The 15044-nt window shown below is 45.6% G+C and overlaps 1 protein-coding gene across 1 annotated transcript in view; it reads right to left on the minus strand.

Moving 5' to 3' along the window:
* The window catches only part of LOC134352922 (proteolipid protein DM alpha), a 51450-nt gene extending 48208 nt beyond the window's left edge, over positions 1-3242 (minus strand). Inside the window, exon 1 of the mRNA XM_063060551.1 lies at positions 3003-3242. Coding sequence (XP_062916621.1) covers positions 3003-3006 — 4 coding nt within the window. The 5' untranslated portion in view covers positions 3007-3242. The remainder of the gene's footprint in view (positions 1-3002) is intronic.
* Between the last annotated feature and the right edge of the window lie 11802 nt (positions 3243-15044).

A 15044-nucleotide genomic window follows, 5' to 3' on the forward strand; every position in this document is an offset into this window, starting at 1 on the left:
CTCGTGAGCCCATCAGTTACCTACTAAAACAGGACAGTGATCAATCGATGCCGAGACTGAAGATATACCAGCAAAACCCCCCTGCAGCTTCCAGAAGCCTCTCAATTATTGAGAAAATGGGTATTTCACCCTGTCCTTAATCACAGAGGTATCCAACCTCTTCTCTCTCCTTTCCTATATCTGTCTCTCACATTACCCCTCTCTCTTCCCCCCCATCCTCTCACTTTGTTGATCCCTCTCTCCTGTCAGCCTGCCACCCCCACTCTCCACAACTCCACTCACTAGATGAGGAATACATCTATGGTGTGGAAACAAAATGGCTTCAGCGACAATGGGCCTCAGCCAAACTCTCCTTTGTATCCATCAGACGTTGTCCTACAGTCCTCTCAGCCCAGCCCCCTGTCTTCCCCACTAACTGCATTCTCTGTCCTCCTCCCCTTGCTTCCAATGTCCACCACATTCACAACAGGAGACTGCCAGTTCTGAATAACTCTGGTTTCAGGAATGCTGGTTACGGAGAGTGAAAATTCCAGCCTGACAAATATTTCCAATGTTAGGGATCATCTCCACATTCCTGGGCATCCATGAATTCAGCTCAAGAAGGGTTAATGTTGTGGTAACTGCATTTCCAAAGTTCTGCCTGTCATATTGTGAACAATTACTTATTCAGTTTGTTCAGCCTGAACGACTCCGCGTGATGGGAATTAAAATCAAATAAAGACAATAAAACTAAGGCAATAATTTAACTCAAAAACTGTTGGGAATCTGCCCAGATCAGAACGAGCTGGCTGCTGGGTCCCAACTCCAAATCACCAAAATTGCTTCTCAATGTTCTGCAGCTCCAACTACAAACTGACCAGCACTCAAGCAGGGCTTGGTTCCAGAGGAGAACCCACCCAGTGATAAGCACCTGTTCTCAATCAGAGGCACAGTCACAGAAACCACCAGCCAACTAAAAAGGGGAGGGGGGGGGGAGGAAACGACTCTTGGCCAGCCAAGTTTCAGGCGAGTCAATACTTCACTTTCCCCAACCCCAGATCACTTGGGGAGATTGTATTACAGAATGGCTGAAGGGACGGGAGTGGTTCGTAGAAGGAATCTGCAGGGGTTTGTAGATGGGTTAAGTGAATAGGCAGAAGGAATGTTCAGTGTGGAAAGATGAAATGGAAAATGAAAAAGCAGAATCTGGTTTGAAAACTGGAGAAATATTATAGTACGTCTTTACTATGTGTCGAACCTTGTACACCAAGTTGGCTTGCCAGTACTGCAATTAACCAGGAAGGAAAGTGCAACGTTGGCCTTTACTCCAAAGGGGATGGAATATAACAACGAAGGCTTGTACAACTATCTAATGAGACCACACCTGGAGCAGTGCATACAAAGATGGGTCCATTACTTGAGGATGGATACTCCAGAGTTGGAGGAAGTTCAAGGACAATGCAGCAGATTGATATCTGTGGTTCCCTTACAGGATGAGCTGATTGGGCTACTACCCATTTGTGGTTAGAAGAATAAGATGTGGATTTAATGAAACACAAGATTGAGAAGGAGGAAGCTGAGAGAAAGATCCCACAAGTTGGGTATCTTTAATTGGTTCAGAATAAAAGGTCGCCTATTCAATAAGGAATAGGAGGCATTTATTCCACCAGTGAATGCTTCTTGGAAGCCTCTCCTCCAGTGAGCTGTGGAGTCAGAGTCAATGAACATATTAAAAGTAGAGGAAGATGTCTAAACCAGTCAGGAATCAAAGCTTATAGGAAGTGCCCACAAAATGCAGCCAAGATCGAGGTTGCCCAGAATGTGAAGTGAACCTGATGATTCCCTGTTCCTATCTATTACAGGAATAAATGGGAGGATAAGAACTCTGCTGAGAGGCAGGAGTAAATTGTAGACCACCCCATCAAAGGCTCAGTTACTAATCCTGATCTTATCTCCTCATCTGGGGAAACACAGGCATTGAAGTAAAGAAATTAGAATGGGTAGTTTTAAGATAATGTGGGGCAACACATGCACTCTCAATTGAAAGGCAAGGGACAAGAACATGTCCTCAGTGTGAGACAAGGGACAGAAGCTCAGAGGACCAGAGGTCTAACCTGGCACTCCAGCAGGCACAGTGCCAGGATCAAATACACACACACAACAGGTGGGGTGGGGGTGTGCAAGGAGACTAGGAAGGATGGGGTGGGGGTTGGAGGTTGGACAAGGGAGGGAGGGCGGGGAATTGCACTGGGGGAGAATGGGGGCGGGGCCAAAAGCAGGTTCGAGGACAGGGTGGCAATGGCGGGGTGGGTGGGGCAGTGAGGGGCGCAGGGTAAGGGTGGGGATGGATTGCAGGGTGGGGGAGGGGCGGGGACCGGGTGCAAGGTGGGGGCGGGGATGGGGTGCAGGGCGGTGGTGAACTGCTGAAGTGGCGATGAGACAGCGTGAATGGATGATGGAGATGGGAAAAGCGAGTGGTGGGGAAGGCATAGGGGAGGTGTGGGAGTGAGGGAGGCACTCTCCCACACTTGAAGTGGAATTTTGGCGGGGATATGGGGGGGGGGGGAGAGAGAGAGGACGAAAAGTGCAAAAGGGATGAGTGGAGGTATGAGGAGACTGGCGTAGGGGTGGGTTGAGTGGGAAGGAGTGAGGAGCTGAGGGGTGAGGCGGTCGGGAAACTGGGAAAGGGACAAGGGTGGAACGGGAAATGGGGAGAGATGGAATCGATGGGGAGAAACCTGGCGGGAAAGAAATATAAAAAGATGCACAGTGATTCGGGTGTGGTCGGGTCGGGTCGGGTGTATAAGCGGCGGTCCCGGGCGGGCCGGACACCTCCCTCCCTCTGGGAGTTAGGTCTGGGGAAGTAGCGGGATTACAAGTCCGGTCCTGATAGTTTGCGTTAAACTGCAGCTGTTCCACACCTTCGGAGAGTGGGTCCCGTCCCTTCCCTTCCTAACACCCCACCCACCCATTCCCTTCCCCTTCCCCTTCCCCTGTAATGTTCCGTCTTCACTTTCACTCACCCATCTCCCCGCCGCTCCGTATACTCGAACCAGTGATCAAAGGGTCTGAACGCAACTCCTCGTCCACAAACTTCCCTCAGACAGAGCAGCACCACAGCCCAATCCAACAGCTCCGCTCCTCCCGCAGTCTTCAACCTGACTGGAATCTTTTAAAGACTCCGCTCCTACCACAGCACCAGCAGAACGCAGCCCAAACGCAACCACACCACCAGCACACACATAGCAGGTACACTATCTCCGGCAGAACACCTCAGAAATATAATACCAGCAACACACAGGAGCAGATCAAATGCCGCACCAGCTGAACACAACACAAACTGCCCCAGGAAAATTCAGCGTACACACCTCCAACACAACACCAGCATAACCCGGCTTAAATACAACAGCAGCAGAACACAGCTCAAACACAACACCAGCAGAACACAGCTCAAATACACTAGCAACACACAGCTCAAACACAACACCAGAAGAACACAGGTCCAACACTACACCAGCAGAACACAGGTCAAATACAACCCCAATAGAACACAATCCCAACACAACACCAACAGAACATAGCTCAAATACAACACCAGCAGAACACAACTCAAGCAAAAAACCAGCAGAACACAACTCAAACATAACACCAGCAGAACAGAGCTCCAACACAATACCAGCAGAACACAGCTCCAACACATCTGCAGAACACAGCTCAAACACATCAGCAGAACACAATCCCAACACACCAGAAGAATACAGCAGAAATACAACACCAGTAGAATACAGCTCAAACACAACACCAGCAGAACACAGTTCAAATACAACAGAACACAATTCCAACACACCGACAGAACACAGCTCAAAAACAACACCAGTAGAACACAGTTCAAATACAATAACAACAGAATACAATTCCAACACGCCAACAGAACACCAATCCCAACACACCAATGAAACACAGCTCAAACACCACACCAGCAGAATACAGCACAAAAACACCATACCAACAGTACACAGTCCAAGAGAGTATCGTACCAGTGTAACAATGCACCAACAGATCCCAACACTAATGGAATGGATTACGACTGGAATGCAGCACAAAGGAATGCAACACCAAAATAACACAACAGCCACCTGCACTGCACCAAGTCAACTCTCCGCCAAAAGAATGCATCCATATAGCAACACAATTCCCCTTTTCTGTTCGTACCTTTGCTTGGTCTGGTGTCTCAGCTCTCACTAAGCTTCTGGGGTCCATTTTTATCTCTGCATTTTTCTTTTCTGAATCTTTGCTCAGCTTCCCATCCACCTGGTGAACTGAGCTAAATGCCTACAAGCTCGCACTTGAAGAGACAGATCTTGGTGCTGTTCTGGCTGGTAAAGTTACTTCCCTAGAACAAGTCCCAATGCCGTAGGAATCTGAAGTCTCCCTCTTGCACCACCTCCCTAGACACACGTTCACCTCCCAGAGATATCCTATCTCACTGGTGCAGGGCACAGGTTGGAGTCCAGAAATTACCACTCCTTCATCTCTTTCCTCTGTCCCTGAAATCCACTCTTGGGTCTTCAACTGTCGCCCTATCATCTTGTTCAATTTCAACCATTCAACCCCCGCCCCCACTCCAGAAACCACGGTATCTGCTTAATCACCCAGCCACAAGGGAGACATCCTTGGTTAATATTTGTGATCACAGACCTCCCCTTCCCCAACGGAATCCCCTGTAACCATTGCTCTCCTGATCCTTCTCCTTCCACAATGCTCTGATCTTGGCTCTGGCTGCACTCCGGAGGAGGATCCTCTCCGTAATCAGTACTCAAACCTGAATACCGGTTAGAGGAAGAGAGAATACTCCTCAGGGCCTCCTGAACTAATTGACTGCCTTATTTTCTGTCCTGTATTTGCCCTTCCCTCTCTGCATGCTCTCAGAATCAGAATTAGAATAAGGCTCAATGGCCAAAGAGGGTGAAGTAAATGTGAGCCGTGGGTTGGTTCGTTGTCAGTTCCGAGATCCGATGGTGGAGGGGAAGGAACTGTTCCTAACACATTGAGTGTGTGTCTTCAGGCTCCTGGATCTCCTCCAGTGAGTAGCAATGAGAAGCAGACATGTCCTTGTTGGTGGGAGTCTCCAATGATCTATGCCGCCCTTCTGAGCCATCGTCCTCCGAAGATGTCCTCAGTGCTGGGGAGGTTAGTACCCATGATGAAGCTGGCTAAGTTTGCAACCTTCTGCAGCTTTTTCTGACTCTGTGCAGTGGCCCCTCCATGCCAAAAAGAGATGTAACCTGTTAAAATGCTCTCCATGGTACATCTGTGCAGATTTGCTGGTATTTGTTAACACAGCAAATCTCTTCAAACTCCTAACATAGAAACATAGAAAATAGATGCAGGAGTAGGCCATTCAGCCCTTCGAGCCTGCACCGCCATTCAGTATGATCATGGCTGATCATCCAACTCAGAACCCTGTACCTGCCTTCTCTTCATACCCCCTGATCCCTTTAGTCACAAGGGCCATATCTAACTCCCTCTTAAATATAGCCAATGAACTGGCCTCAACTGTTTCCTGTGGCAGAGAATTCCACAGATTCACCACTCTCTGTGTGAAGAAGTTTTTCCTCATCTGGGTCCTAAAAGGTTTCCTCTTTATCTTCAAACTGTGACCCCTCATTCTGGACTTCCCCAACATCGGGAACAATCTTCCTACATCTAGCCTGTCCAATCCCTTTAGAATTTTATATGTTTCAATAAGATCCCCCCTCAATCTTCTAAATTCCAGCGAGTATAAGCCTAGTTGATCCAGTCTTTCAACATATGAAAGTTCTGCCATCCCAGGAATCAATCTGGTGAACCTTCTTTGTACTCCCTCTATGGCAAGAATGTCTTTCCTCAGATTAGGGGACCAAAACTGTACACAATACTCCAGGTGTGGTCTCAACAAGGCCTTGTACAACTGCAGTAGTACCTCCCAATGAAACAGAGTCGCTGTCATGCTGACTTTGTAATTGCATAATTGCATCTCTCCTGAACTGAGAGGGGACCACCTCTGGAAACATGTTCTCCACAAAACTCTCAGCCCCAAAGACGGACGGCAGGGACATCAGCTACTGGTCAGACACCAACATCTGGAGCTTCTCCAGCTGATGACACTACCTGTCCCCACGGGGCAAATAGTGTCACCTGGGGACACAACGAGCACCCTGCCCTTCCCACACCCTGTAGCTACATAGTTTGCATCCCATGAATATGAGGTGGCCTGCCCTAGCTCCATTCATTAGATTAACTCACCTAGCAAAAATAAATGATTTAAAAACAGAAGTACTCACCAAGCAGCTCCTTCACTTGAAAGCCAGCTAGCCATTTCTTTCATCCTGTGATACAATGCCTTCATTCTTCAAAGAACAGCACTCTAGAACTGGAACAAAAGAAGGAAATATTCAGAGGATCAAGCAGCATCTGTGAAGGCAAAAAGTGTCAGTCAATGGTTTGGGTCAGACCCCGGATCAGGTCCATAGAACTGGACCCTGCTAATTTGTCCAATCTTTCCCTGTCTCTCTTCACTGTTGGTGAGATTCTGGAACACCTCCTCTGGACACTTTCTAAGGCTTGAAATTGTGGTGCCTGGAACTGTCCACAGGCCCTGGACAATAAGATGAGAATGTCATCCTCTGTTTGAATCAATATTCTGTGTTCATTTAAGTAATTCATATAAATTTTTATCCACATTCCCACTCACCATAGAACCTGTGTGTATCCACATGTCTCTGCACATCAAATTTTCAAAACCCATTATGATCATCTATCCACAGGGCCTTTCCAAAGTTCAGATGCCTCACTGAAATACAATATATCAACCACATTTCTGTCTAGTTTATCATCATAGTCTCATAGAGTCACAGAGTCTTACACCGCAGAAATAAACCCTTTGACTCACTGTGAACATGCCTTCCTTTTAGTCCATCTACAATAATACCATTTGCCTTCATTAGGACCAGATCCTTCTATGCCTTGTCTACTTGTGTCTGGCCTAATGCATCTTAAATGTAGGAATTGCATCCCATCCCACCACCTTCTCTGGCAGCATGGTCCAGATATCAACCTTCTTCACACCGTAAATGGATATCTTCTTGTTCTGATACCCCTACCATTGGAAAAAAATTCAGTCTATCCTAGTTATGCTCATGGTGATTTTATATACTTCTGTCAACCTTCCTTACTTCAGGAAAAACAATCCTGGCATATGATGATCTGCTCTGAATTCTCCAGTCTCACCTTTCTCTCAGGAGCTGTTGCTCTGCCAAGCTATGAACAGTCTGCAAGCTTCAGAGGACATGCAGATCCTTCTTGCTTGCCCTGTGTAGTTTTATTACCTGCCTGCCTGCATCATCTTTCCCACCAAGTTCATGTTGGCCCCACATTAAATCAATAGATTGACTCATCATAGGGAAGCAATCCTTACGAGAACTAAATCAAACTAAATCATGTTGGGTCAATTTTAGCCAGAGCTTCTACACCAATCTGTGACTTGGACACTAGCCCTTGCCCTGGGTTGTATTCTGACACCCATGAACCTTACTCACGTCTCCCTTGTCCTGGGCTGAATTGTACAAGGGAAAATAGCCCTTATTTTGGATGACAGAGACACAGCCCTCTGATCTGGGTCCAATGATTGACAGCCTCTGTTCCAGACTGAACTCTACAGTGATTCACACTTTCTGTAACCGATTGCGCAATAACACACGTGCATGTTCTGAGTGACCGTGAAGCTCTGTGTAACATATGGAAGGATATAGTAATCCCAAGGCTGGGAATGACAATCTGGGCATGAATGCAAATCCCTGGTCCTGTATTTAACAATACAAGAGGAGCCATTTGGCCCAATGGGTCCATGCCTGGTCCCACAAAACAATTCCATCGGTCACACTTCCCACATCCTTATTTTCCTGTTATTATGCACCTCATTCTCTTTCACAACCATTCACCCCGTTGTGTTTTTATTTGGCACTAGTGGCAATTTACAGCAGTCGACTAACCCACCAGTTCACCTTTGGGATGTAGAAAGAAGCTAGGAATATTCAGAGGGAGAGTAGAGATGAGACTGGAAATCGGGGTGGAACTTCGGTCAGTAGAGCTGGGAGGGAGCTATGTGACTGTATCACAGCTGGGGAATCAAAATTCACTTCATTAAAATAAAACTGTCAATAAAAAGTTAAAACCCTCAACCACACTACACCATTACAGGACCTTAGGGAATGAAGCCGGTCATTTGAACAGAGTATCTGTGGAGGAGCATTTTGAAGATAGAGACCGTAACTCTATGTTTCAAAGTGATTGTAGATAAAGGCAGGAACAGACCAGGAATAATGGTCTTAAAGTGGAAGACTGGCAACTGCATTCAAATAAGACAGGACCAAGCAGAGGGAGACCCGAAGCATCTACTTGTACTACAGTACAACTACATCGGCACTGTGGGAAGCATTCAAAGGAGAAATAGTGAAGATCAACATGTCCCCAGGGTGAAAGCCATGCATAGCAAGTAGAGGGGACCCTGTTGAAGGATACTGAGGTTGGATAAAGAAATAAAAGGAAGCCGTGAAATGTATAGAGAACTAATAACAGGAGTGGCCTGTTGAGAGTATGAGAAGTGTGCGAAATTAAATGCAAGAGCAGGAAGGTTTATGCTTCAGCTTTATAAAAAATTGGTCAGACCTCAACTAAAACCAGGATGAGGGAACATATCGCTCCCATCCTAACTACTCTGCATTGGCTTCCCATATCTTTTAGAATTGATTTTAAAGTTCTTTTACTTGTTTTTAAAGCTCTCAATGGTCTGGGATCGAAGTACATGACAGAATTGCTTTTGGTTTATAATCCTGCTCGAGCTCTCTGATCTTCTCCCGTTGGTATCTTAAATTTAAACATTCTCCCTCAAAAGATAATTACAGGTCAGCTTTTTAGAACTATGCTCCTAACATGTGGAACTCAATAACTAGAAATACAAGGGATGCAGACTCAATTCAGGTTTTTAAACACCAAACTCAAAACCTATTTATTTAACCATGCTCAGAACCAACATCTTTCTGTATTTTATTTTCATGTTTTCATTTTAGTGCATTATAAAGCACCTTGAACTATGTTGTCTGTATGAAAAGTGTTCTATAAATAGAGTTATGATAATAATTATTATTATTACAGTGCTGTTTACAGTTCTGGTCACCGCATGTGACAGCACTGGAGAGTGTGCGGAGGAGATTCGTCAGAACGTTGCCATGGTTGGTGAATTCAGCTCCAGCGTAAGACGGGAGAAGTTAGGTCTTTTTCCCCTGGTACAGAGGAAGTTAAAATGGGATAAGTTTAAGGTACGTAAAATTACAAGGAGTGTTAGACTGGGTGGACTGCAGGAAACTTCTGCTCTCTCCAGAGACAAGGAACGTAGTTTTAAGATGACATAAGAGATTTAGTGGAGATTGGAAGGGGGACCTTTTTGCCCTGGGAGAGGTGAGTAACTGGACCCTGCTTCCACTGCACTTAGTGAGGGTGAATTCTCTGCTCCAGATAGCTGTGGATGCTTTGCCTGTACATCTATTTAAAGCTGAGAAGTTACAGGGAAAATCCAGGATTATGAGGATCAGGCAAAATAATGCTGAAACCGCTGAAGGGTGCAAAGAGACCTAGGCAGTAATCAAATCAGTGTGGTCCCCGGGGTCATGTGGTCTATTCCTGCTCTATTTCGTATGCTCTCATTGCACCAAACCATCAAGAAGGTTGCAGTAGGGGGCACTTGCTTCCTTAGAGCCTCATTCTTCCTCTTCACTTGCAATGTTACCATGGAATCCTATTTTATCGACCTCCTCAATGCAAACTCTTTGTGACCGGACACATGCTACAGATATAAAAACTTCCCCAGGCTGCATTGAGACCGATACCATGGAAACGAGAGCAAAAGGAGCTCTGGCGAGCTCGTTTCCATGCTATTAGCTGTTAACTCTTTCTTATCAAACCAGTGATTGGATGGTTAAGTGAGAGCCCTGTGATCTCGAAACCAGTGCACGGCGAGTAGAGCTGCTGCCTCACAGTGCCAGAGAGCTGGGTTTGATCCTGACCGTGCGCACTGTCTGTGGAATTTCCATGTTCTCCCAGTGACCACATCGGTCTCCTCTGGGTGCTCCAGTTTCCTCCCACATGTGTGGGTCAGCAGATTGGTTGGTCATTGTAAAATTATCCCTCATGAATAAGTGAGCGGGAGATCTTGGAGGAATTGATATGAATATAGGGGAGAATTCAACAGTAAGATGAAAGAGCTGATTGTAGACTTCAGGAAGGGTGGGATGAGGCAACATGAACCGATCTTCATAGAGGGCTCAGAAATGAAGAGAGTGAGCAATTTCAAGTTCCTGGGTGTCAAGATCTCTGAGGATTTAACCTGCTCCCAGCATATCGATGCAGCTATAAAGAAGGCAAAACAGCAGCTATATTTCATTCACAAAATGCTGGTGGAACACAGCAGGCCAGGCAGCATCTATAGGAAGAAATACAGTCGACGTTTCGGGCCAAGACACTTCGTCCTGACGGAGACCCTCCCTCCTGACGAAGGGTCTTGGCCCGAAATGTCGACTGTATTTCTTCCTATAGATGCTGCCTGGCCTGCTGTGTTCACCAGCATTTTGCGAGTGTTGCTTGAACTTCCAGCATCTGCAGATTTCCTCATGTTTGCGGCTATATTTCATTAGGAATTTGGGGAGATTTGGTTGAAAGCACTCAAAAACTTTTATACATGTACCATGGAGAGCACTCTGACAGGCTGCATCACTGTCTGGTATGGGGGCGGGGGCATGATGGGGAGCTATGCACAGGACCGAAATAAGCTACAGAAAGTTGTAAAGTTAGTCAGCTCTATCTTGGGTACTAGCCTCCGTATTATCCAAGGCATCTTCAAGGAGCAGTGCCTCAGAAAGGTAACGTCTGTTATTAAAGACCCCCATCAGCCAGGACATGCCTTGTTCTCATTATTACCATCAGGAAGGAAGTACAGAAGCCTGAAGGCACTCAGTCAGCAATTCAGAAACAGCTTCTTCTTCTCTGCCATCTGATTCCTGAATGGATATTGAACCCATGAACACTACCTCACCTTTTTAATATTATTTCTGTTTTGCACTATTTTAATCTAACTATTTAATATATATATGCATACTTACTGTAATTGATTTACTTTTTTCTATATTATCATGCATTATATTGAACTCCTGTTGCTAAATTAACAAATTTCATGACACATGCTGTTGATAATAAGCCTGATTCTGATTCTGAATTTAAAAATATTAAGATTCTTACTTCAATGGCTGGAAAGTTGATGGAGAAGATCCTGAGTGGCAGGATTTATGAACATTTGGACAGGTATAATATGATTAGGAATGGTCAGCATAGCTTTGTCAAAGGCGGGTCATGCCTTACATGCCTGACTGAATTTTTGAGAATGTGACTAAACACATTGATGAAGGTAGAGCAGTAGATGTAGTGTATATGGATTTCAGCAAGGCATTTGATAAGATACCCCATGCAAGGCTTATTGAGAAAGTAAGGAGGCATGGGATCCAGAATTGGCTTGCCCACAGAAGGCAAAGAGTGGCTGCAGACGGGTCATGTTCTGCCTGGAGGTCGGCGACAAGTGGAGTGCATCAAGGATTTGCTCTGGAAACCCTACTCTTTGTGATTTCTATAAATGACCTGAATGAGGAAGTGAAGAGATGGGTTAGTAAATTTGCTGATGACACAAATGTTGGGGGTGTTGTGGATAGTGTGGAGGGCTGTCAGAGGTTACAGCAGGACATTGATAGGATGCAAAACTAGACTGAGAAGTGGCAGATGGAGTTCAACCCAGATAAGTGTTAGGTGGTTCATTTTGGTAGGTCAAATATGAAAGCAGAATATCGCATTAATTGTAAGACTCATGGCAGTGTGGAGGATCAGAGGGATCTTGGGGTCTGAGTCCATAGGACACTCAAAGCTGCTGCGCAGGGTGACCCTGTGGTTAAGAAGGCATACGGTGTATTGGCCTTCATCAACTATGGGACTGAGTTTAAGAGCTGAGAGGTTATGTTGCAGATATAGGACCCTGGTCAGACCCCACTTGGAGTACTGTGCTCAATTCCGGTCGCCACACTACAAGAAGGACGTGGAAACCATAGAAAGGGTGCAGAGGAGATTTACAAGGATGTTGTCTGGATTGGGGAGCATGCCTTATGAGAATAGGTTGAGTGAACTCGGCCTTTTTTTCCTTGGAGCGACGGAGGATGAGAGGTGACCTCATAGAGATGTACAAGATAATGAAAGACATTGATCGTGTGGATAGTCAGAGGCTTTTTCCCAGGGTTGAGATGGCTAGCAGAGAGGGCGTAGTTTTAAGGTGCTTGGAAGTAGGTACAGAGGAGATGTCAGAGGTAAGTTTTTTTACGCAGAGAGTGGTGAGTGCGTGGAATGGGCTGCCGGCGACGGTGGTGGTGGTGGGTACAATAGGGTCTTTTAAGAGACTCCTGGACAGGTACATGGAGCTTTGAAAAATAGGTAAGCCTAGGTAGTTCTAAGGTAAGGACATGTTCAGCACAGCTTTGTGGGCTGAAGGGCCTGTATTGTGCTGTACGTTTTTTATGTTTCTATGTTTCTATATAATGTAGGGTTATTGTAAATGGGTGGTTGATGGTCAGCACAGATTTGTCAGTGAAACGTCTGTTTCCTCACTCTATGATGTTATGACACCTTTTAAAAATACTGACTTTGAGATTCTCTAGCACTTCTTGGTAGACAATGTTAATTGACAAGGACCCAACTGTTAAAAAAAAATCAGCTGTTGTTCCTGAACAAAGTTCCATTGGGGAGGAGAGTTGGACATATCATGCTGAGACCCCTCAATAGTTTTTCTCAAGGACATGGATTCAACTTACAGGTGATCTAAATCCTGAAGGATTTAGAGGAAGCAGCCATGAAGGTTCAGGGGCTCTGGTGAGAATGTGTAAATTTGAAATTAATGCCAGATAATGTAAATATTTTTGGTAAAGAAGGAACATACAATGAATTTGTCTTCCATGAATGGCATTGATTGAGGGATAATGAACAAAATCTCTTTTAAATTGGTGTTGTGGGATCCTTCTGTGCACCTGGGAGAGAGTGGCCTTGATCTGACATCCTGTCTGAAACAGAGTGCTCCAGCAGTCCATCGACACCGGAGCACCAGGTCAGGTTTGTACACTCCTCTATCCAGAGAGTGTCTTAACACCAAAGCTTTGTGACACAGAGTGTTGCAGATTTGGCATCAAATAAATCCTTAGTGTTGTAACCCCATGAGCCAGAAGTCTCTCACTGTGCCCTGACTGTGACACCTTTTGGTCAGAAGTCATCATGATTTTGGCAATATATGTGCAATCAACTGCGTGTGAGAGAGTGCTCACTATGTTGACTTTCAGTGGCTGGGTGAGCTGGTGTCCTGGGAGGAGAGGATCTTTACACCTGCTCTGTCTGCAATTCAGAGGAGTGAGAAGGGACCTCACTGAATTATAATGAAGGTTTAAGAACATGGAAGACAGAACAGTAGAGCACAGGAACAGTGGAGCACAGCACAACCATTTCTGTATCAACAATGACCCCACGAACTCCATATCCCTCTGGTCCCTGGGGACAAGATGTTGAGTTGATTTTTCCCCAGGGAGCCTAGACTCTTGGAAATGGGAGAGCCATTCAGACCTGGCATTGGAAGAAATTTGTTCGCCCAGAGTTTGGTGAACCTGTGGACATCTCAACCCAAGAGGGTTAGAAACAGAAACATAGAAAACCTACAGCACAACACAGGCCCTTCGGCCCACAATACTATGCCAAACACACACTTACTTTAGAAATTACCTCGGGTTACCCATAGCCCTCTATCTTTCTAAGCTCCATGTACCTATCCAGGAGTCTCTTAAAAGACCTTATCGTATCTGCCTTCACCTCCGTCGCCAGCAGACTATTCCACACACTCACCACTCTCCATGTAAAAAACTTACCCCTGACATCTCCTCTGTATCTGCTTCCAAGCACCTTAAAACTGTGCCTTCTCATGCTAGCCATTTCAGCCCTAGGAAAAAGCCTCTGACAATCAATGCCTCTCATCATCTTATACACCTCTATCAGGTCATCACTCATCTTTCGTCGCTCCAAGGAGAAAAGGCAGAGTTCACTCAAACTATTCTCATAAGGCATGCTCCCCAATCCAGGCAACATCCTTGTAAATCTCCTCTGCACCCTTACTATGGTTTCCACATCCTTCCTGTAGTGAGGTGACCAGAACTGAGCTCAATATTCCAAGTGGGGTCTGACCAGGGTCCTATAGAGCTGCAACATTACCTCTCGGCTCTTAAACTCAATCCCACAGTTGATGAAGGCCAATGCATCATTTGCCTTCTTAGCCACAGGATCAACCTGCGCAGCAGCTTTGAGTGTCCAATGGACTCGGACCCCAAGATCCCTGTGATCCTCCACACTGCCAAAAGTCTTACCACTGATAGCATATTCTGCCATCATATTTGACCTACCAAAATGAACCACCTCACACTTATCTGGGTTGAACTCCATCTGCCACTTCTCAGCCCAGTTTTGCATCCTATCAATGTCCTGCTGTAACCTCTGACACTATCCACAACACCACTGGTCACCGACATCCATGCACAATATGACCTGTCTGCAACCACACTTTGCCTTCTACATACAAGCCAATTCTGGATCCACAAAGCAATGTCTCCTTGGATCCCATGCCACCTTACTTTCTCAATTAGCCTTGCATGGGGTACCTTATCAAATGCTTTACTAAAATCCATATACAATACATCTACTGCTCTACCTTCATCAATGTGTTTAGTCATATCCTCAAAAAATTCAGTCAGGCTCATAAGACATGATCTGCCTTTGACAAGGCCATGCTGACTATTCCTGATCATATTATGCCTCTCCAAATGTTCATTAATCCTGCCTCTCAGAATCTTTTCTATCAACTTGCCAACACTGAAGTGAGACTCACTGGTCTATAATTTCCTGGGCTATCT

Source organism: Mobula hypostoma, chromosome 10 (genome assembly GCF_963921235.1).
Source record: "Mobula hypostoma chromosome 10, sMobHyp1.1, whole genome shotgun sequence".
In the NCBI taxonomy this organism is placed as follows: Eukaryota; Metazoa; Chordata; class Chondrichthyes; order Myliobatiformes; family Myliobatidae; genus Mobula; species Mobula hypostoma.